We start from the raw sequence: 13,278 nt of genomic DNA, 5'->3' as shown, positions 1-13,278 counted from the left end.
GATTAGTATATTCTTTTATAAAATTCAGTATGGCAAGTAATCTAATAGTATCGATTTGAATGTCAACAAGGCAATGGTAAATCAAGGGCATTGCAGTTCAAAGGTACCAAAATGACAGTACAGTGTATAAAAAGAGGTATGGTCCCAAAGAATGTGTTTCTGATTTGTGTTTTTCAGGTTCTGCTCGTTCTTCTTATACTCGGCTGCATATAGTTGGTGTGCTTATAATTTTTCTATGTATTTCATTTATCATCTGTATTGTTCTGAGAAAGAAAAAGTAAGTTTTATTACTACCTGTCCTGATAGAGAAGGTGAGTAAAATCAGGCTAGTTTCAAATCTGGAAAAAAATAACCCAAGGGCTCTGGATCATAAAAAGAATCATGGAAAACTCTTTTCCATATCCTTGGTGATTTTGCAGTCAAGGATTTATCCTTATTAAGATGATACTCTACTTGGGATTGTTACAAAGGTAGGGTGTTAGTAATCATTCATGCTTTTGGTAAATTGAGTTTAAGATTCTTTCTTGAGGACAGATTTTGACAAGAGAGAGCATATAGACTTCAGACAACTGGTGGGAGGAGGACTACTGGGTGGTAAAAAAAAGCCTGAGGTTGGAAGTTTGAGATAAATCTACCTGACAGAGCCACAGTAAGATGACAGTGGTCCTACTTTACAGGACTAGTATAATGAAATATCCATTCAGTGATTTAACAAATACTTCCTGAGGGTCTATGTATTGCATTGTTCCCAGTGTGAGAGACAGAGACACAACTGAAACAGACAAGTTCTTTGCCATCAGAAGCTAATGTCCCAGTGGGGAGGGGTAGTCAAGAAAAGATAGAAGGAAATACTGGGTAGTGATAAGTACTATTTAGAAAACAAAGCAGAATGATATAATTGAAAAAGATCATGGGGCTAATTGATGTTGAGTGATCTCTTTGGGGAGATGACATTTAAACTGAGAACTAGGTCAGAAAAAAGTCATGAGTAAAGTTCTTGGCAGAGCATTCCACGCAAAAAAAGGAGTTAGTATAGGTCCTTCAGTGGGAATGAGCTTGGTGTGCCCCAAGAAAAATGAGAAGGTCAGTGTAACCTTTTGAAGTATAGAATAATACTTCAAAAAATAGGAATGGGGGCCAGAACAGATAAGGCCCACAGTCCTGGACAGGCATTTGGGCTTTTAACTATCTGCAATATCAATCCATTGAAGTACTTAAAACCAAGGAGTACAAGGAACCAGATTTAAGTACCTGAAATTTACAGAGATGATAAGGGCCAGAGTTATAAATTTGGGAGTATAGTAGGAAATTTCTCCAGGAAATTTATAAATCATATCAAAACATTATTAAAAATCAGTGATCAAAAATATTATTGAAAAGATATTTTGTCTGTCAGGAGAGCTTCAATCTCTCAATTTTTAATTCAGAGCACATGCTCTTACAATGGACTCCATTTGGGGGAGGGTTTGGGCTGATTCAACAATGGATCCATTACTGTCATTATATCTGTAGGTCAGAGAATGTGCTTCAAAACACGCTCCACCTGAGATAACCTAACTGGACACCCGAATGAGCCACACACCCGAATGAGCACAGGTAATTGGAAGATGCGTAATTTTTGTTGTCATTGTATATACTTCAAATTTAAGACAACTAACCTTCCATATTAAATCTTCCATTTGGTAGCAGCAATCATTATTTTAAAAATAAATGGAAGAAAAAGATTGTTTACATATCCAGTTTCATGAATTACTGCTTTCAGATAAGGTTATATTAATATTAATGTCTTTGAATGTTTCTACTCATTCCCTGATTCACTGTCTATTCACTTCTCCCACTGTTACCAGTTTAATGACTGCTTTGACTTACGGGATTTTTTTCTGATTATTAAGTATGAGCATGTCTTATGTATTGTTAACCATTCAGGTTTCCTCTTCTGTAACATTCTTTTTTTTTTTTTAATTGAAGTACAATTAGTTATAATGTGTCAGTTTCTGGTGTACAGCATACTGTCCCAGTCATGCATATACATACATATATTCCTTTTCATATTCTTTCTTATTAAGGGTTATTACAAGATATTGAGTATGGTCCCCTGTGCTATACAGAAGGAATTTTTAGAATCTATTTTTATATATAGTGCCTAACATTTGCAAATCTCAAACTCCCAAATTTATCCCTTCCCACCTCCTGTCACCCAGTAACCATAAGATTGTTTACTATGTCTGCAAGTCTGTTTCTGTAATGTTGTTGTCTACATCTTCATATGATCTCTGTCTGTATTTGCCGAAATTCTTTATATCCTAGATCCTTTATGTACTAGATACCGATTACTTCTCCCTATTTTGCATAACTCCATTAAATTTCTCAGTTTTATCATTAAAAGAAGTCTTTAATGTTTTGATGTTGTTAAATCCACATTTTTTCACCCAATAGTTTGAGTTTGGGATCTTATTTAAGAAGTCCTCATTCACCTAAATTCACAAAAATATAATCATATTTATTAGCTTCCTATTTTTTCTATTTTATATATAGGTATTTAAACCTTTGTACATAATGTAGACTTGATATATAGTATTAAATGTTGTTATATAATGATTCAGATTTCCCACCATCAGCTTCTATACAATCTGTTCTTCCCTTCTCTTACTTATGAACTCCATTTCCATCTCTCTCAGGTGGAACTTTTGTTCCATTGTTTAATTTTTTGTTTTTTTTTTAAATGCATATAGTTTTTATTTCGACGACTTTTTGTTATGTGTTAAAATGTGATAGGGAGAGATTTCCCTCTTTTCTTTCTTAACTTGATATTTCAATTCAGAGATGCACAAGCACACGCATACATCATGAACTAAGTTTACTAAGTTCTTTAAAAAATGTGGCTGGAATTTTGGTTAGTCCTACATTGAATTTTTAGATTAATTTAATTTTGGAAGTATCGATATCTTTACAGTGTAATTTGCTCCACCTATAAATATGTCATCCATTTATTCATGGACGCCTTTCAGGAAAATTTAAAAATTTTCTTTCTGCAGGGTTTATGTAATTTTTGTTAAGTTAATTCCCTGGTACTTTTAATCTGTTCACTATAATGAATGGTATCATTTTTAAATGAAATTTTCTAGCTGATTATTAGTGGTTTAGGAACAGTTATGGATTTTGAAGTTAACCTGTAGCTGGAAACCTTGCTAAACTCTATTTATTCAAAGCTTTTCTGTTGATCTAATGATTTTCCCTGTAAATAACCATCTGTCTTGCACATAATGACATTTTTGCTTTAAAACATTTCTGAATTTAAAGACCATGTCTAAAATTTATCTAAGTATGATATTTGCTACAGTTTTTGGCTGTTAAGCACATTATCAAGTTTAGGAGATGTTTCATTATTTCCATTTTCTGTGGTTTTATCATATATAGGTTGTTGAACTTAAGAAATAATTTTTTGTACCTGTTAAGACAATGATACGAATTTTCCAAAGCAGTCCACTAATATGATAAATTACATTGACAGATTTTCTAGTGCTAAACTATTCTGGGATTTTTTTTCCACTTTATAAGTAAAACACGACTATAGTTTTATTTTTTGGCTTTAAAATAAAGATTACAAATTAGGTTTTGAAATTAACACTAGCCTCAAAGAAAGGGTTTAGTCATTTAGTATTTCTTCTTTTAGAAATATGTACGAGAGCGATTTCTTTTCCTTAACAACCATCTGGATTTATGGATGTTTTGGTAGTAGAATTCTTTCATTTCAACTGAGTTCCTTTCAAAATTGTTGGCTTATTCAGTTTTCAATTTCTCATAATTTTTTATCCTCTTACTTCTATTTTTTAGTTTGTTGGGGTAAGAACATTTAACATGAGCTCTATCCTCTTAACAAAATTTTTTAAGCATATGATGTAGTATTGTTGATTATCAGTACAACGTGGAGCAGATCTCTAGAACTTGTTTGTAAGTTGCTTAACTTATGCCCATTGATTAGTAACTCCCCATTTCTCTGTCTCCTCAGCCCCTGGCAACTACCATTTCACTCTCTGATTCTATGAATTCGATTATTTTAGGTACTTCACACAAGTGCAATCGTGCGGCGCCTGTCTTTTGTGACTGGCTTATTTTACTTAGCATAGTGCCCTTGAGGTTCAGCTATGTTGTCACATATTGCAGAATTTCCTTCTTTTTAAGGCTGCATAGTATTCCATTGTTTGTACATACCACATATCCTTTATCCATTCATTTCTGGATGAATATTTAGGTTGTTTCTACACCTTGGCTAATGTGCATAGTGCTGCAATGAACACAAGGGTGCTAATATCTCTTTTAGATCCTGATTTCAATTTTTTTTGCATAAATACCCAGAAGTGGGATTGGATTATATATAGTTCAATTTTAAATTTTTTGAGAAACCTCCATGGTGTTTTCCATAGTGGCCATACCATTTTGCATTCCCACCAGCAGCAAACAAGTGTTCCAACTTCTCCACATTCTCATCAACACTTGTTGTGTTTCGTTTTTTGATAATAGCCATGCTGACAGATGCCAGGTCATATCTCACTGTGGTATTGATCTTCATTTCCCTGATAATTAGTGTCATTGAGTATGTTTTCATATACTTGTTGGCCATTTATATCTTCTTTGAAGAAATATCTGTTCAAATCCTTAGCCTATTTGTTTGTTGGGTTATAGGGTTTTTTTTGCTACTGAGTTTTAGTAATTTTTAAATATATTTTGGTGATAACCCTCATCAGATACATGGTCTGAAATAATTTTTCTCAGGATCATGTTATCTTTTATTACTAGCACTGATTAATTTAAAAACACACTTGGAAACTTGCCCTAAATAAAATAGAAACTAGTTTTAGAAACTTATTAGGCCAAATGATGTGACTGTAACCGGAAGAAATAAGGCTTAGAACAGTCCCATGTGCAAGCACTTCAGGGCTGCTACAAGACCTCTGAGATTCAGAAGGAGGACAAACCCTGAGAGTGACCAAATGCTGTCGCCATCCTAGAGCTACTTGCCTGTGTACCTGAGTGATTGTTTCCTGTTCCATAACTGGAAAACACATGAATAGGCTATGGTTTTAAATGTCATTAGTACAGCGAGAAACCAACATTTGCATGCTTGTGATGGGTTTTATGACTCTTAAAGACCTCTGGAAGTATTTCTCTTGTTCTGTAGGTTGGCCCTTACGCTGCTGATTTTTTCCTTCATTGTGCAGAAGTTTTTTAGCTTAATATAGTCCTGCTTGTCTATTTTTGTTTTTGTGGCCTGTACTTTTGGTGTCATTTCCATGAAGTCATTGCCAAGACCAATGTCATGAAGTTTTTTCCCTAGGAGTTTTCTAGGAGTTTAACAGTTTAAACTCTGACATTTAAGTTTTTAATTCATTTTGAGTTTATTTTTCTGTATGATGTAAAATAAAGGTCCAGTTGTATCCTTTTGCATGTGGATATCCAGTTTTCACAACATCATTTGTTCAAGAGACAGTCCTTTCCCCATTATGTGTCTTGGCACCTTGTCAAAGATCGGTTGACTGTATAGTGTAGATTTAATTCTGAGTTCTCTATTCTATTCCATTGATCCGTATGTCTCTCTTCATGCTAGTTCCAAGCTATTTTGATTACTGTAACCTTGTACTATATTCTGAAATCAAGAAGTGTGATACCTCCAGCTTCATTCTTCTTTCTCAAGGCTGATTTGGCTATTTGTGGGCTTTCTGTGTTCCATATGGATTATAGAATTGTTTTTCTATTGTAAAAAATGCTATGGGAATTTTGATAGGAATTGCACAAAAAACCTAATGCTACTTCTTAAGGAGCTATAAAAAGAAGCAAAAAACTGAGTCAAGAGTTAGGTGAAGGAAGGAAGTTACAAAGATTAAATAAAATAGAAAATAGAAAAAATCAACTAGACTAAGAGTTCGTTTTTGAAAAGATAAAATTGATAAACCATTAACTAGACTAACAAAAAAAGAGAGAAGACTCAAATAAATTAAATAAAAAATGAAAGAATAGACATTATGACTGATGCACAGAAATAAAAAATATCGTAAGAGACTGCTATGAAAAATTATATGCCAACAAACTGGATAACCTAGAAGAAATAGATAAATTCCTAGTAACATACAACCTATCAAAACTAAATCATGAAGAAGTAGAAAGTCTGAACAGAAATATAACCAGTATGGAGACTGAATCAGTAACCGAAAACCTCTGAACAAAGGGAAGTCCAGGACTAGATGGCTTCACTACAGAATCCCACCAAGCATTTAAACAAGAATTAATACTAGGGCTTCTCAAGCTCTTTCAAGAAATTGAGAAGGAGGCATCAGTTCCAAACTCATTTTACTAGGTCAGCTTTACCTTGATAGCAAAGCCAGACAAAGACATCACAAGAAAAGAAAAACTACTGGCCAATATCCTAATATATATATATATATATATATATATATATATATATATATATATATATATATATATATATATATATATATATGTAAAAATCCTCAACAGGAAATTGAATTCAACAGCACATTAAAAGCCTCTTACAGGCTTGGACTTTGTCAAGATGGTGGAGTAGGGAGACCCTGAGCAAACCTCTGCCCATAGGCACACCAAAATTACAATGATTTACAGGGCAATTATAAATAAGGACAACTAAAAACTAGCAAAAAAAGATCTTCTACAGCTAAAGATATACAGATGGAATCACAATAAGGTGGTAAGAGGATGGGAGACGCAGTATAGTCAAGACTACACCTCCAGTTACGTGGACCCACAAACAGGAGGATAATCATAATTGCAGAGGTTACACCCAAGGAACCAGGGGTCCACCCCACATCAAACTCCCCTGCCTGGGGGTTTTTCACTGGGAAGACGAGTCCCCAGAACATCTGGCTTTGAAGGCCAGTGGGGCATGCATTCAGGAGAGCCAGAAAGCTGTAGGAAAGAGAGATTCCACTCTTAAAGGGCACACACAAAATCTCACACACTCAGAGACCCAAGGCAGAAGCAGTAATTGAAAGGAGCCTGGGTCAGACTCATTTGCTGATCTTGTAGAGCTTCCTGAAGAGGCAGGAGGCAACTGGCACTCACCCTGAGGACACAGATGCTGGCGAGACCTGACCCTGCCCACCAGTGGGTCAGCACCAGTCCTGGGACTTGGTCTCACCCAACAGTGGGTAGGCACCAGCCCTGAGAACCCCAGGCCACCACAGTCAGACATACCAGAACCCAGTCCCACCCACCAGCAGGCAAAAATCAACCCATTAACTAAGAGACCTCTGCAGACAGCTGCACTGGGAACTGGCCCTGCCCAGTGGTGGACAGGCATCATCCACAGGACCTCCTAGGCTCCAGTCCTGCCCATCAGTGGGCCAGCACTATCCCCAGGACCTCCTGAATACCACAGTTATCTGCAATAAGACACAAACCCACTAATCAATAGGCTGGCACCAGTTCCGGGACGTGGCTCCACCCACCAGTGTCTGTCTGGCAGACACTACACTAGGCAGGGCCTGACAATCAACTAGGCAAGGGGCCAGCCATTCTTACCAGTGACCCACTGTAGCCAGTCCTGCCACAATTAAAGGGCCTATGCAGTTCACCTAGAGGCATCCCTAGAGCATATACCTCTGTTTAACAGAAGGGAGTATGCTGCAGGGCACCATAAAACATCTTCTACATTAGGCCACTTTTCCAAGATCTGTAAATGTAACAAACATACCTAATACATAAACATAAAAACAGAAAATCAGGAAAAATGAAATGACAAAGGAATATATTCAAAATGAAGGAACAGGATAATAACTTAGAAGAAAAGCTAAGCAAAGTGGAGATAGGAAATCTACCTAATAAGAGTTCAAGGTAATAATCATGAAGATGCTCAATGAATTTGAGAGAAGAATGGATGAACACAGTAATAAGTTTGACAAAAAGTTAGAAAATGTAAAAAAGAGCTAAACAAAGTTGAAGAATATAATAACTTACATAAAAAATACACACTAGAAGGAATCAACAGCATATTAGATGACACAAAGGAATGGGTCAGCATACGAGGAGACAGAGTAGTGGAAATCACTGATGCTGAACATGAAAAAGAAAAAATAACTTTAAAAAGTGAGGACAGTTTAAAAGACTTCTGGAACAACATCAGGGGTACCAACATTCTCATGATAAGAAACCCAGGAGGACAAGAGAAAGTGGCAGAGACTTATTTGAAGATATAATAGCTGAAAACTTCCCTCTCCTGGGAAAAGAACAAATATCCAGGTACAGGTTGCACAGACAGTCCCAAAGAGGAAAAACCCAAAAGAAGACTACACCGAGACACATTGTTTTTAAAATGGCAAAAATTAAAGACAGAATATTAAAAGCAGCCAAGGAAAAGCAAAATGTTATACACAAAGGAACTCCTGCTGACTTTTCAGCAGAAACTCTGCAGGCTAGAATGAATGCAGGTGTGATGTATTTAAAGTGACGAAAGGAAAAACCTACAAACAATAATACTCTACCCATCACGTTTTTCATTCATATGTGATGGAGAAAGTAAAAATTTATACACAAGCAAAAGCTGAATAAGTGGAGCTGGGTCCTGACCCTCTAGCGGGCAGGGCTATGTCCAGGGGCATATCTAGAGGCATTTGTGGGCTCAGGAAGTCTGCTGATGGGTAGAGCTGTGTTCCCATCTGGTATATCGTTTGGCCTGAGGTGTCCCAGTACTTAAGCCTACAGGCTGTTGAGTGGAGCCAGCTCTTGGTGCTAATAATCCAAGCCAGATGTCAGCCTCCAGGGAAAGCTTATACAGATGAATACTCCCCAAATGTTCTCCACCAGCTTTTATTTCCCAAGGGGGAGCCACAGCCACACTCACCTCTCAGGAGACCTTCCAAAAACCAGCAGGCAGGTCTAGCCCAGGTTCCTATGAAATCACTGTCTCTTCCCCTGGTCCCAGTGCATGTGAGATTCTGTGTGTGATCCAAGAGAGTGAAGTCTCTGTTTCCCCCTATCCTATGGAGCTCCTGCAATTAAGCCCAGGTGGTCTTCAAAAACAAATGCTCTGCAGACTTCTTCTCTTGATGTTGGACCTCTGGGCCCACTCACCAGTGGGCAAGCACCAACCCCTCCTGCCAGGCCTGCACAAGCCTCTAGTCCAGCTTCACCTACCAAGGGGCAGATACCAGAAGTAAGAAAACAACAATCCCACAGCCTGTGGAAGGCGTCCACAAATGCAGGCCAGACTCTACCCTGGGACCAGCTGAACCCTGGTCCTTGAGTGCACTGCTGGGATGCATATGATAGCTCATACAAAGGGCCATTTCTTCAAGGTTGAGAAATGTAACAATTTCTTAGAAAGGTACAATTTGCCAAGACTAAACCAGAAGAAATAGAAAATATGAATAGACCAATTACCAGTACAGAAATCAAATCAGTAATTTTAAAACTCCCAATAAACTGCAGGACCAGATGACTTCACAGGTGAATTATACAAAACATTTAGAGAAAGGTTAACACCTATCCTTCTGAAACTATTCCAAGAAATTGCAGAGGAATGAACACTTCCAAATTCATTCTATGAGGCCACCATCATCCTGAGACCAAAATCAGACAAAGATATCACACACAAATAAAGAAAATTACAGGCCAATATCACTTATGAATATAGATGCAAAAATCCTCAAGAATATAATAGGAAATAGAAATATATAAAGCATTAAAAGGATCATACACCAAATCAAGTGAGATTTATCTCAGACAGGTAAGGATGATTCAGTATCCACAAATCAATCAATGTGATACATTATATTAACAAACTGAAGAATAAAAACCATATGATCATCTCAATTGATGCAGAAGAAGCTTTTGATAAAATTCAGCATCCATTTATGATAAAGACTCTTCATAAAGTGGGCATAGAGGGAACATACCTTAAAATAATAAAGGCCATAAGCTAACATCATACTCAGTGGGGAAAAGCTGAAAGCATTTCCTCTAAGATCTGGAACAAGACAGGAATGCCCACTCTCACCACTTTCATTCAACGTACTTTTGGAAGTCCTAGCCATAGCAGTATGAGAAGAAAAAGAAAAAAAAAAAAAAAAGGAATCCAAATTGGAAAAGAAGAAGTAAAATTGTCCCTGTTTACAAATAACATGATACTATACATAGAAAATCCTAAAGATGCTACCAAAAAAGTACTATAGCTCATCAATGAATTTGGTAAAGTTGCGGGATACAAAATCAATACACATAAGTCAGTTGCATTTCTATTCACTAAGAACAAAATAGCATAAAAAAGAAATTAAGGAAATGATTCCATTCACCACCCATCAAAAAGAATAAAATACCTAGGAATAAACCTACTAAGAGGCAAAGGACCTGACTCCAAAAACCACGAGACACTGAAGAAAGACACTGAAAATGACACAAGCAGATGGAATGAAATGCCATGTTCTTGGATTGGAAGAATCAATATTTTTAAAATGGCCATACTACCCAAGGCAATATACAGATTCAATGCAATGCCTATAAAATAACCAATGACATTTTCAGAGAACTGGAGCAAAAAATGTTAAAAGACCCTGAATAGACAAAACAATCTTGAGAAAGAAGAATGGAGCTGGGGAATCATGCTCCATGACTTTAGACCATGCTACAAAACTACAGTAATCAAAACAGTATGGTACTGCCACAAAAACAGAGACGCAGATCAACGGAACAGGTTAGAAAGTCCAGAAATAAACGTACACACTTATGGTCAATTAATCTATAATAAAGGAGGCAAAAATATACAATGGAGAAAAGACAGTCTCTTCAATAAATGTTGCTGGGAAAACTAGACAGCTACTTCTAAAAGAATGAAATTAGAGCATTCTCTAACACCATATACAAAAACAAACTCAAAATGGATTAAAGTCCTAAATGTAAGACTGGATACTATAAAACTAGAGGAAAACATAGGCAGAACACTGTTTGACATAAATCACAGCAATATTTTTTTTCAAACAAGCTTCTAGAGTAATGGAAATAAAAGTAAAAATAAACAAATGAGACCTAATTAAACTTAAAAGCTTTTGCATAGCTAAAGATACCATTAACAAAATAAAAAGACAACCTACAGAATGGGAGAAAATATTTGCAAATGATGCAACTGACAAGGGACTAATTTCCAAAATATACAAACAGCTCATGTAGCTTAACATAAAAAACCCCAAACAACCCAATCAAAAAATGGGTAGAAGACCTAAATAGACATTTCTCCAAAGACATCCAGATGGCCAGCAGGCACATGAAAGAATGCTCAATATTGCTATTTATTAGAGAAATGCAAATAAAAACTACAATAATGTATCACCTCACACCAGTCAGAATGGCCATCACTAAAAATCTTCAAGTAATAAATGCTGAAGAGGGTGTGAAGAAAAGGAACCCTCCTACACTGTTGGTTTGAATGTTAATTGGTGCAGCCACTATGAAGGACAGTATGGAGGTTCCTTTAAAAATTAAAAATGCACTTACCATATGATCCAGCAATCACACTCCTGGGCATACATCCAGAGAAACTATAGTTGGAAAAGATACATGCACCTCAATGTTCACAGCAGCCCTATTTACAACAGCCAAGACATGGAAACAACCTAAGTGTCCATCACCAGATGAATGAAAAAAGATGTGGTATCTATCTATCTATCTATATCTCTATATATTTCTGTCTCTCTCCATATATGAAATAATGGAATGTTACTGAGTCATACAAAACAATAAGTAATGCCATTTGCAGCAACATGGATGGGCCCAGAAACTATCATATTAAGTGGAGGAAGCCAGGCAGAGAAAGAATACTATCATATGATGTCACTTATATGTGCAATTTTTAAAGAAATGATACAAATTTTATTTACAAACCAGAAATAGATTCATGGATATAGAAAAAAAAAAAACACTGGTTATCAAAAAGGAAAGGGGAGAGGGATAGATTAGGAGTTTAGGATTAACAGATACACATTATTATATATAAAATAGATAAACAATAAGGACCTACTGTATAGCACAATTAGTTGTAATAAGCTGTAATGAAAAGAAACTGAAAAAATATATATGTATGTATATGTATAACTGAATTGCTTTGCTGTACACCTGAAACTGACATTGTAAATCGATTAAACTTCAATAAAAAATAAGAAATAAAATAAGACAGAGAAATAAAATAAGAAATAAAATAAGACAGAGTGGCTGAATGAAAAGAAAAGCCCATATATATATGCTACTTACAAGAAACTCATGTCAGATCTAAAGATACACTAGCCGGAAGGTACGGGGATGGAAAAGGTATTCCACACAAATGGAAATCAAAAGAAAGCTGGGGAAGTGATACTTGTATCAGACAAAATAGGCTTTGAAACAAAGATGTAACAAGACACAAAGAAGGACATTACACATTGATAAAGGGATCAGTCCAACAGGAACGTGTAACAATTGCAAACATATATACACTCAACCTAGGAGCACCTAAATATATAAAGGAAATAGTAACATACATAAAGGGAGAAATTTACACTGATACAATAACAGTAAGGGACATTAACACCCCACTTACATCAATGGACAGATCGTCCAGACAGAAAAATAATAATGATATAGTGGCCTTAAAAAACACTTCAGACCAAGTGAACTTAGTAGATCTATACAGAACATTCCATCCGAAGCAGCAGAATACATATTCTTTTCAAGTGCATATGGAACATTCTCCAGGATAGATCACGTGCTAATTCATAGAAGAATTCAAGTAGCAGTAAGTGTAAGAAGATTGAAATCACATGAAGCATCTTTTCTAACCCTGAGGCTATTAAACTAAAAACCAACTCTAAGAAAAAAATTGCATAAAACACAAACACATGGAGGCTAAACAATATGCTACTAAATAGCCAACGAATCATTAAATCACAAAGAAGAAATTTTAAAAAACATCTGGAGACAAATGAAAACACAATAATACAAAATATATGGGACACAGCCAAAGCTTTCTGAGAGGGGAGTTCAAATGATACGAGTGTACCTCAGGGAACAAGAAAAATCTCAAATAACAATCTGATCTTACACTTAATGGAACTAGAAAATTAAGAACAAACAAGACCTAAAGTTAATAGAGGGAAAGAAGTCATAAAGATCAGAGCAGAAATACATGAAATAGACTTAAAAAATAGAAAAGATCAATGAAACTCATTGCTGGTTCTTTGAAAAGATAAACAAAATTGATAAACCTTTAGTCAGACACATCAA

At 35.9% G+C, this 13,278-nt stretch overlaps 1 protein-coding gene across 3 annotated transcripts in view; it reads left to right on the top strand.

The window, feature by feature from the left end:
* The window catches only part of LOC116154271 (OX-2 membrane glycoprotein), a 31,214-nt gene that overhangs the window by 15,162 nt on the left and 2,774 nt on the right, over window positions 1–13,278 (top strand). The window contains exons 4-5 of one of the 3 annotated variants that reach the window (XR_004138091.2): window positions 178–311; window positions 1,513–1,596. Coding sequence is in view for 2 of the 3 variants with exons in the window: in XM_031455895.2 (XP_031311755.2) it covers window positions 178–277; window positions 1,513–1,552 (140 nt within the window). In the remaining variant the exon portion in view is untranslated. The remainder of the gene's footprint in view (window positions 1–177; window positions 312–1,512; window positions 1,597–13,278) is intronic. The other 2 variants (XM_064495466.1, XM_031455895.2) reach the window with 2 other exon arrangements.

This window comes from Camelus dromedarius, chromosome 2 (assembly GCF_036321535.1).
Source record: "Camelus dromedarius isolate mCamDro1 chromosome 2, mCamDro1.pat, whole genome shotgun sequence".
In the NCBI taxonomy this organism is placed as follows: Eukaryota; Metazoa; Chordata; class Mammalia; order Artiodactyla; family Camelidae; genus Camelus; species Camelus dromedarius.
Note: the sequence above shows the minus strand (reverse complement) of the source record. Positions and strands in the feature narration are given on the sequence as shown.